The 12,337-nt window shown below is 40.1% G+C and overlaps 1 protein-coding gene across 1 annotated transcript in view; it reads right to left on the minus strand.

The window, feature by feature from the left end:
• Window positions 1–8,002: 8,002 nt before the first annotated feature.
• The window catches only part of birc2 (baculoviral IAP repeat containing 2), a 39,345-nt gene continuing 35,010 nt past the window's right edge, over window positions 8,003–12,337 (minus strand). Inside the window, exons 16-17 of the mRNA XM_045690312.2 lie at window positions 12,057–12,098; window positions 8,003–8,340 (exon numbers count right to left, since the gene is read on the minus strand). Of these exons, the coding sequence (XP_045546268.2) occupies window positions 8,147–8,340; window positions 12,057–12,098 (236 nt within the window). The 3' untranslated portion in view covers window positions 8,003–8,146. The remainder of the gene's footprint in view (window positions 8,341–12,056; window positions 12,099–12,337) is intronic.

Genomic DNA, 12,337 nt, shown 5'->3' on the forward strand with positions numbered 1-12,337 from the left:
TACTATAATACTATAACATGGTGTGGTTACTGTCCACTATAATACTATAACATGGTGTGGTTACTGTCCACTATAACATGGTGTGGTTACTGTCCACTATAATACTATAACATGGTGTGGTTACTGTCCACTATAATACTATAACATGGTGTGGTTACTGTCTACTATAATACTATAACATGGTGTGGTTACTGTCCACTATAATACTATAACATGGTGTGGTTACTGTCCACTATAACATGGTGTGGTTACTGTCCACTATAATACTATAACATGGTGTGGTTACTGTCCACTATAATACTATAACATGGTGTGGTTACTGTCCACTATAATACTATAACATGGTGTGGTTACTGTCCACTATAATACTATAACATGGTGTGGTTACTGTCCACTATAATACTATAACATGGTGTGGTTACTGTCCACTATAATACTATAACATGGTGTGGTTACTGTCCACTATAATACTATAACATGGTGTGGTTACTGTCCACTATAATACTATAACATGGTGTGGTCACTGTCCACTATAATACTATAACATGGTGTGGTTACTGTCCACTATAATACTATAACATGGTGTGGTTACTGTCCACTATAATACTATAACATGGTGTGGTTACTGTCCACTATAATACTATAACATGGTGTGGTTACTGTCCACTATAATACTATAACATGGTGTGGTTACTGTCCACTATAATACTATAACATGGTGTGGTCACTGTCCACTATAATACTATAACATGGTGTGGTTACTGTCCACTATAATACTATAACATGGTGTGGTTACTGTCTACTATAATACTATAACATGGTGTGGTTACTGTCCACTATAATATTATAACATGGTGTGGTTACTGTCCACTATAATACTATAACATGGTGTGGTCACTGTCCACTATAATACTATAACATGGTGTGGTTACTGTCCACTATAATATGGTGTGGTTACTGTCTACTATAATACTATAACATGGTGTGGTTACTGTCCACTATAATACTATAACATGGTGTGGTTACTGTCCACTATAATACTATAACATGGTGTGGTTACTGTCCACTATAATACTATAACATGGTGTGGTTACTGTCCACTATAATACTATAACATGGTGTGGTTACTGTCCACTATAATACTATAACATGGTGTGGTTACTGTCCACTATAATACTATAACATGGTGTGGTTACTGTCTACTATAATACTATAACATGGTGTGGTTACTGTCCACTATAATACTATAACATGGTGTGGTTACTGTCCACTATAATACTATAACATGGTGTGGTTACTGTCCACTATAATACTATAACATGGTGTGGTTACTGTCCACTATAATACTATAACATGGTGTGGTCACTGTCCACTATAATACTATAACATGGTGTGGTTACTGTCCACTATAATACTATAACATGGTGTGGTCACTGTCCACTATAATACTATAACATGGTGTGGTTACTGTCCACTATAATACTATAACATGGTGTGGTTACTGTCCACTATAATACTATAACATGGTGTGGTTACTGTCCACTATAATACTATAACATGGTGTGGTCACTGTCCACTATAATACTATAACATGGTGTGGTTACTGTCCACTATAATACTATAACATGGTGTGGTTACTGTCTACTATAATACTATAACATGGTGTGGTTACTGTCCACTATAATATTATAACATGGTGTCGTTACTGTCCACTATAATACTATAACATGGTGTGGTTACTGTCCACTATAATACTATAACATGGTGTGGTTACTGTCCACTATAATATTATAACATGGTGTGGTCACTGTCCACTATAATACTATAACATGGTGTGGTTACTGTCCACTATAATACTATAACATGGTGTGGTTACTGTCTACTATAATACTATAACATGGTGTGGTTACTGTCCACTATAATACTATAACATGGTGTGGTTACTATGGTTACTGTCCACTATAATACTATAACATGGTGTGGTCACTGTCCACTATAATACTATAACATGGTGTGGTTACTGTCCACTATAATACTATAACATGGTGTGGTTACTGTCCACTATAATACTATAACATGGTGTGGTTACTGTCCACTATAATACTATAACATGGTGTGGTTACTGTCCACTATAATACTATAACATGGTGTGGTTACTGTCCACTATAATACTATAACATGGTGTGGTTACTGTCCACTATAATACTATAACATGGTGTGGTTACTGTCCACTATAATACTATAACATGGTGTGGTTACTGTCCACTATAATACTATAACATGGTGTGGTTACTGTCCACTATAATACTATAACATGGTGTGGTTACTGTCCACTATAATACTATAACATGGTGTGGTTACTGTCCACTATAATACTATAACATGGTGTGGTTACTGTCCACTATAATACTATAACATGGTGTGGTTACTGTCCACTATAATACTATAACATGGTGTGGTTACTGTCCACTATAATACTATAACATGGTGTGGTTACTGTCCACTATAATACTATAACATGGTGTGGTTACTGTCCACTATAATACTATAACATGGTGTGGTTACTGTCCACTATAATACTATAACATGGTGTGGTTACTGTCCACTATAATACTATAACATGGTGTGGTTACTGTCCACTATAATACTATAACATGGTGTGGTTACTGTCCACTATAATACTATAACATGGTGTGGTTACTGTCCACTATAATATTATAACATGGTGTGGTCACTGTCTACTATAATACTATAACATGGTGTGGTTACTGTCCACTATAATACTATAACATGGTGTGGTTACTATGGTTACTGTCCACTATAATACTATAACATGGTGTGGTCACTGTCCACTATAATACTATAACATGGTGTGGTTACTGTCCACTATAATACTATAACATGGTGTGGTTACTGTCCACTATAATACTATAACATGGTGTGGTTACTGTCCACTATAATACTATAACATGGTGCTGGTTACTGTCCACTATAATACTATAACATGGTGTGGTTACTGTCCACTATAATACTATAACATGGTGTGGTTACTGTCCACTATAATACTATAACATGGTGTGGTTACTGTCCACTATAATACTATAACATGGTGTGGTTACTGTCACTATAATACTATAACATGGTGTGGTTACTGTCCACTATAATACTATAACATGGTGTGGTTACTGTCCACTATAATACTATAACATGGTGTGGTTACTGTCCACTATAATACTATAACATGGTGTGGTTACTGTCCACTATAATACTATAACATGGTGTGGTCACTGTCCACTATAATACTATAACATGGTGTGGTTACTGTCCACTATAATACTATAACATGGTGTGGTTACTGTCCACTATAATACTATAACATGGTGTGGTTACTGTCCACTATAATACTATAACATGGTGTGGTTACTGTCCACTATAATACTATAACATGGTGTGGTTACTGTCCACTATAATACTATAACATGGTGTGGTTACTGTCCACTATAATACTATAACATGGTGTGGTTACTGTCCACTATAATACTATAACATGGTGTGGTTACTGTCCACTATAATACTATAACATGGTGTGGTTACTGTCCACTATAATACTATAACATGGTGTGGTTACTGTCCACTATAATACTATAACATGGTGTGGTTACTGTCCACTATAATACTATAACATGGTGTGGTTACTGTCCACTATAATACTATAACATGGTGTGGTTACTGTCCACTATAATACTATAACATGGTGTGGTTACTGTCCACTATAATACTATAACATGGTGTGGTTACTGTCCACTATAATACTATAACATGGTGTGGTTACTGTCCACTATAATACTATAACATGGTGTGGTTACTGTCCACTATAATACTATAACATGGTGTGGTTACTGTCCACTATAATACTATAACATGGTGTGGTTACTGTCCACTATAATACTATAACATGGTGTGGTTACTGTCCACTATAATACTATAACATGGTGTGGTTACTGTCCACTATAATACTATAACATGGTGTGGTTACTGTCCACTATAATACTATAACATGGTGTGGTTACTGTCCACTATAATACTATAACATGGTGTGGTTACTGTCCACTATAATACTATAACATGGTGTGGTTACTGTCCACTATAATACTATAACATGGTGTGGTTACTGTCCACTATAATACTATAACATGGTGTGGTTACTGTCCACTATAATACTATAACATGGTGTGGTTACTGTCCACTATAATACTATAACATGGTGTGGTTACTGTCCACTATAATACTATAACATGGTGTGGTTACTGTCCACTATAATACTATAACATGGTGTGGTTACTGTCCACTATAATACTATAACATGGTGTGGTTACTGTCCACTATAATACTATAACATGGTGTGGTTACTGTCCACTATAATACTATAACATGGTGTGGTTACTGTCCACTATAATACTATAACATGGTGTGGTTACTGTCCACTATAATACTATAACATGGTGTGGTTACTGTCCACTATAATACTATAACATGGTGTGGTTACTGTCCACTATAATACTATAACATGGTGTGGTTACTGTCCACTATAATACTATAACATGGTGTGGTTACTGTCCACTATAATACTATAACATGGTGTGGTTACTGTCCACTATAATACTATAACATGGTGTGGTTACTGTCCACTATAATACTATAACATGGTGTGGTTACTGTCCACTATAATACTATAACATGGTGTGGTTACTGTCCACTATAATACTATAACATGGTGTGGTTACTGTCCACTATAATACTATAACATGGTGTGGTTACTGTCCACTATAATACTATAACATGGTGTGGTTACTGTCCACTATAATACTATAACATGGTGTGGTTACTGTCCACTATAATACTATAACATGGTGTGGTTACTGTCCACTATAATACTATAACATGGTGTGGTTACTGTCCACTATAATACTATAACATGGTGTGGTTACTGTCCACTATAATACTATAACATGGTGTGGTTACTGTCCACTATAATACTATAACATGGTGTGGTTACTGTCCACTATAATACTATAACATGGTGTGGTTACTGTCCACTATAATACTATAACATGGTGTGGTTACTGTCCACTATAATACTATAACATGGTGTGGTTACTGTCCACTATAATACTATAACATGGTGTGGTTACTGTCCACTATAATACTATAACATGGTGTGGTTACTGTCCACTATAACATGGTGTGGTTACTGTCCACTATAATACTATAACATGGTGTGGTTACTGTCCACTATAATACTATAACATGGTGTGGTTACTGTCCACTATAATACTATAACATGGTGTGGTTACTGTCCACTATAATACTATAACATGGTGTGGTTACTGTCCACTATAATACTATAACATGGTGTGGTTACTGTCCACTATAATACTATAACATGGTGTGGTTACTGTCCACTATAATACTATAACATGGTGTGGTTACTGTCCACTATAATACTATAACATGGTGTGGTTACTGTCCACTATAATACTATAACATGGTGTGGTTACTGTCCACTATAATACTATAACATGGTGTGGTTACTGTCCACTATAATACTATAACATGGTGTGGTTACTGTCCACTATAATACTATAACATGGTGTGGTTACTGTCCACTATAATACTATAACATGGTGTGGTTACTGTCCACTATAATACTATAACATGGTGTGGTTACTGTCCACTATAATACTATAACATGGTGTGGTTACTGTCCACTATAATACTATAACATGGTGTGGTTACTGTCCACTATAATACTATAACATGGTGTGGTTACTGTCCACTATAATACTATAACATGGTGTGGTTACTGTCCACTATAATACTATAACATGGTGTGGTTACTGTCCACTATAATACTATAACATGGTGTGGTTACTGTCCACTATAATACTATAACATGGTGTGGTTACTGTCCACTATAATACTATAACATGGTGTGGTTACTGTCCACTATAATACTATAACATGGTGTGGTTACTGTCCACTATAATACTATAACATGGTGTGGTTACTGTCCACTATAATACTATAACATGGTGTGGTTACTGTCCACTATAATACTATAACATGGTGTGGTTACTGTCCACTATAATACTATAACATGGTGTGGTTACTGTCCACTATAATACTATAACATGGTGTGGTTACTGTCCACTATAATACTATAACATGGTGTGGTTACTGTCCACTATAATACTATAACATGGTGTGGTTACTGTCCACTATAATACTATAACATGGTGTGGTTACTGTCCACTATAATACTATAACATGGTGTGGTTACTGTCCACTATAATACTATAACATGGTGTGGTTACTGTCCACTATAATACTATAACATGGTGTGGTTACTGTCCACTATAACATGGTGTGGTTACTGTCCACTATAATACTATAACATGGTGTGGTTACTGTCCACTATAATACTATAACATGGTGTGGTTACTGTCCACTATAATACTATAACATGGTGTGGTTACTGTCCACTATAATACTATAACATGGTGTGGTCACTGTCCACTATAATACTATAACATGGTGTGGTTACTGTCCACTATAATACTATAACATGGTGTGGTTACTGTCTACTATAATACTATAACATGGTGTGGTTACTGTCCACTATAATACTATAACATGGTGTGGTTACTGTCCACTATAATACTATAACATGGTGTGGTTACTGTCCACTATAATACTATAACATGGTGTGGTTACTGTCCACTATAATACTATAACATGGTGTGGTTACTGTCCACTATAATACTATAACATGGTGTGGTTACTGTCCACTATAATACTATAACATGGTGTGGTTACTGTCCACTATAATACTATAACATGGTGTGGTTACTGTCCACTATAATACTATAACATGGTGTGGTTACTGTCCACTATAATACTATAACATGGTGTGGTTACTGTCCACTATAATACTATAACATGGTGTGGTTACTGTCCACTATAATACTATAACATGGTGTGGTTACTGTCCACTATAATACTATAACATGGTGTGGTTACTGTCCACTATAATACTATAACATGGTGTGGTTACTGTCCACTATAATACTATAACATGGTGTGGTTACTGTCCACTATAATACTATAACATGGTGTGGTTACTGTCCACTATAATACTATAACATGGTGTGGTTACTATGGTTACTGTCCACTATAATACTATAACATGGTGTGGTTACTGTCCACTATAATACTATAACATGGTGTGGTTACTGTCCACTATAATACTATAACATGGTGTGGTTACTGTCCACTATAATACTATAACATGGTGTGGTTACTGTCCACTATAATACTATAACATGGTGTGGTTACTGTCCACTATAATACTATAACATGGTGTGGTTACTGTCCACTATAATACTATAACATGGTGTGGTTACTGTCCACTATAATACTATAACATGGTGTGGTTACTATGGTTACTGTCCACTATAATACTATAACATGGTGTGGTTACTGTCCACTATAATACTATAACATGGTGTGGTTACTGTCCACTATAATACTATAACATGGTGTGGTTACTGTCCACTATAATACTATAACATGGTGTGGTTACTGTCCACTATAATACTATAACATGGTGTGGTTACTGTCCACTATAATACTATAACATGGTGTGGTTACTGTCTACTATAATACTATAACATGGTGTGGTTACTGTCCACTATAATACTATAACATGGTGTGGTTACTGTCCACTATAATACTATAACATGGTGTGGTTACTGTCCACTATAATACTATAACATGGTGTGGTTACTATGGTTACTGTCCACTATAATACTATAACATGGTGTGGTTACTATGGTTACTGTCCACTATAATACTATAACATGGTAAATTGTAACTTATGAATCTTTGTTTGGTTTCTACAGTGGGTTTTTATCCTGAATGAATGAAACATTTCAGAAAAGGGTTATGAAAATAACTTTATTAACACATGGTACAGATGATCTACCAGTGTCAAACATCGGTCTCCTAGGAGTGGAAGTTTGACAGTGTTAGAAGGGTCCCTGTTTCCTGGAGGTCTCCTAGGAGTGGAAGGTTTCCTGGAGGTCTTCTAGGAGAGGAAGGTTCGGACGGTGCCCTTGACCAGTCCTCTGCAGATGGGACATTTCCTCAGAGAGGGAGCACAGTCCTTACAGACCACCAGGTGACCACACGGGATAAACACCATGTTCACCTCCTTGTCCATACACACCTTACAGGTCCGCTCTTCCTGTAGTCGCCGTAGCTGCTCCTCCATCGGCAGGTCTGGAGTGAGGAAGAAGTGGGGGAAGGGAGATGGAGTGGGAAGAATAGAGATGCAAAGTGAAAAACAACAGTAAACAAGATGCCTAAGCAGATCAACTGAAATGTGTCTTCCTGAATCAGAGAGGGTGCAGGGGGCTGCCATAATCGGCGTCCACGTCGTCGGCACCCAGGGAACAGTTGTTGGTTAACTGCCTTGCTCAAAGGCAAAAACGGCAGATTTTTCCACCTTGCTGGCTCGGGGATTCGAAACAACAACCTTTCAGTTACTGGCCCAAAGCTCTTAACCGCTAGGCTACCTGCCGCCCATGCTAGTGCAAGCCCGTCGTCCCACGAATGACCCAGCGCTCCCCTCGGGCCGCCGGTGACCCAGCGCTCCCCTCGGGCCGCCGGTGACCCAGCGCTCCCCTCGGGCCGCCAGTGTAATTTTGTAAATGATGGATTTCTATGGCAAGACGCATCATTTAAATCAAGAAAACCCAGAAGCATAAAACCCGCCAAGGTGTAATGGGTTCGCACTCAAGTATGTCGCAGAAATCTTACTTCATTATTCAATTTATATATTATTTTTTTTACTGCATCTTGGATATTGTACACAGATGCATCATTCATCCAAGTTATGTCAAAATCGGGCCAGTGGTGTCTGAGATATCACGTGGGTTAGCTAGACTCATATCCGGAGCATGTGCCAAATTTCATCACTGTGAAACAGTTGCCTTCGGAAAGTATTCAGACCCCTTGACTTTTTCCACATTTTGTTATGTTACAGCCTTATTCTATAATGGATTATATAAATAAAAATCCTCAGCAATCTACACACAATACCCCATATTGACAAAACAAAAACAGGTTTTTAGAAATTTTAGCAATTGTATTAAAAATATAAACCAGATACCTTATTTACATAAGTATTCAGACCCTTTGCTATGAGACTAAATTGAGCTCAGGTGCATCCTGTTTCCATTGATCATCCTTGAGATGTTTCTACAACATGATTGGAGTCCACCTGCGGTAAATTCATTTGATTGGACATAATTTGGAAAGGCACACACCGGTCTATATAAGGTCCCACAGTTGACAGTGCATGTCAGAGCAAAAACCAAGCCATGAGGTCGAAGGAATTGTCCGTAGAGCACCGGGAAAGGATTGTGTCGAGGCACAGATCTGGGGGAAGGGTACCAAAAAAATGTCTGCAGCATTGAAGGTCCCCAAGAACACATTGTCCTCCATCATTCTGAAACGGAAGAAGTTTGGATCCACCAAGACTGTTCCTAGAGCTGGCCGCCCGGCCAAACTGAGCAACCAGGGGAGAAGAGTCTTGGTCAGGGAGGTGACCAAGAACCTGCTGGTCCCTCTGACAGAGCTCCAGAGTTCCAAGGACAACCATCTCTGCAGCACTCCACCAATCAGACGGAAGCCACTCCTCAGTAAAAGGCACATGACAGCCCGCTTGGAGTTTGCCAAAAGGCACCTAAAGACTCAGACCATGAGAAACAACATACTCTGGCCTGATGAAACCAAGATGGACCTCTGGTCTGAATGCCAAACATCACATCTGGAAGAATCCTTACGGTGAAGCATGGTGGAGGCATGTCCAACTTCAAACTATCTCCCTACGTAAAAATAAAACTCCCCAATAAATACTTATGGAAATGATATCTTTTTTTATTTTTAATAAAATTAGCAAAAAATGTCTGAAGATCTGTTTTTGCTTTGTCATTATGGGGTATTTTGTGTAGATTGAAGGTAAAACCCCCCCCCCCCAGATTTAATCAATTTTAGAATAAGGCTGTAAAGTAACAAAATGTGGGAAAGGGGTCTGAATACTTTTCGAAGGCGCTGTATATTAAAGATGAGGCTATTACAGCCACACCGTGTGGCCGATATCAACATCCTCGTAGATGTTATTATATGTTGAGTCCTGACAGTGGTTGCAACACGTGTACCAAATGGTTGTTACAATACGAATATCCTTAACTGATTTATATGCCAGCCCACGTGAATACTTATTGGTCAATAAAGGTCATGTGGTTTTAGGTGCTAGTCTGGAAAGTAGTGCGTTGAGAGACCATTGTCCATAGAAGCCGCAGATCGTTAATTCGGTGACAGATTAGTAGTGTTGTTATTTTTAAATTTCACATGCCGTTGAATCCATCACGGTGGACCCGAGGGAAACGTGTTCCTGGTGAAGAGAGGATCCTAATGTTCTGAATCTCATGGCTTTGGGTCAAACGGGGCGTCACCTTTCAACAGATGGTTATAGCGCCACCATCTGGCAAGTCAGAGTCATTTTGTAAATGACAGATCTCTCTCTCTGGCAAACGCATCTCTCACCCTAGTAGCATCAACAACAACAAAATATCAGGCCAGTGTTGTCTGAGAATATCCCGTGTGATGAGCGCACTAACGGACAGAGACAAACACCAAGCCACGAAACACAGACTGACACACCGCTCTCTTACCAGTGCAGAGTAGAGCAAGGTAACGAGGCCTCAGAACCACCCTACTGTCAATCACTGCTGACAGCCAATAGCAGCTCTCAGGAGATTAAACCCCTCCCATTGGATGACACTTCTGACCCCGCCCATCCATCCCAGTTCCAAGGCCTCATTCCACGGGCCAGCAGGTCTCAAAGCCAAAGCTACACGGGCCAGCAGGTCTCGAAGCTCCACCGGCCAGCAGGTCTCAAAGCTCCACGGGCCAGCAGGTCTCAAAGCTCCACGGGCCAGCAGGTCTCAAAGCTACACGGGCCAGCAGGTCTCGAAGCCAAAGCTACACGGGCCAGCAGGTCTCAAAGCTCCACGGGCCAGCAGGTCTCAAAGCTCCACGGGCCAGCAGGTCTCAAAGCTACACGGGCCAGCAGGTCTCAAAGCCAAAGCTACACGGGCCAGCAGGTCTCAAAGCCAAAGCTCCACGGGCCAGCAGGTCTCAAAGCTCCACGGGCCAGCAGGTCTCGAAGCTCCACCGGCCAGCAGGTCTCGAAGCTCCACGGGCCAGCAGGTCTCGAAGCCAAAGCTCCACGGGCCAGCAGGTCTCAAAGCCAAAGCTCCACGGGCCAGCAGGTCTCAAAGCTCCACGGGCCAGCAGGTCTCGAAGCCAAAGCTCCACGGGCCAGCAGGTCTCAAAGCCAAAGCTCCACGGGCCAGCAGGTCTCGAAGCCAAAGCTACACGGGCCAGCAGGTCTCAAAGCTCCACGGGCCAGCAGGTCTCAAAGCTCCACGGGCCAGCAGGTCTCAAAGCTCCACGGGCCAGCAGGTCTCAAAGCTCCACGGGCCAGCAGGTCTCAAAGCTCCACGGGCCAGCAGGTCTCGAAGCTACACGGGCCAGCAGGTCTCAAAGCCAAAGCTACAAGCAGACAAAAGCCCTGTATGTAGAGGTGTGTGTGTCTACAGCCAGGCAGTGTGTGTGTGTGTGTGTGTGTGTGTGTGTGTGTGTGTGTGTGTGTGTATGTGTATATATAGCCAGGCAGCGTGTGTGTGTGTGTGTGTGTGTGTGTGTGTGTGTGTGTGTGTGTGTGTGTGTGTGTGTATATATAGCCAGGCAGTGTGTGTATGAAACAGTGTGTGTGTATATATACACATATAGCCAGGCAGTGTGTGTGTGTAACTGTGTGTGAAACAGTGTGTGTGTGTGTGTGTGTGTGTGTATAGCCAGGCAGTGTGTGTGTGTGTGTGTGTGTGTGTGTGTGTGTGTGTGTGTGTGTGTGTGTATATATATACCTGAGAGATCTTGACTTGGTGTTGAGGCTTCATTTGCCTGGGCTGAAAGGGGCATTGAGAACAACAATTAAACTGGACTGAAGTGGGACTAACTGGACTGAAGTGGGACTAACTGGACTGAAGTGGGGTGAAGTGGGACTAACTGGACTGAAGTGGGTCGAAGTGGGACTAACTGGACTGAAGTGGGACTAACTGGACTGAAGTGGGTTGAAGTGGGACTAACTGGACTGAAGTGGGACTAACTGGACTGAAGTGGGTTGAAGTGGGACTAACTGGACTGA

Source organism: Salmo salar, chromosome 11, assembly GCF_965601325.2.
Source record: "Salmo salar chromosome 11, fSalSal1, whole genome shotgun sequence".
Taxonomy (NCBI): Eukaryota; Metazoa; Chordata; class Actinopteri; order Salmoniformes; family Salmonidae; genus Salmo; species Salmo salar.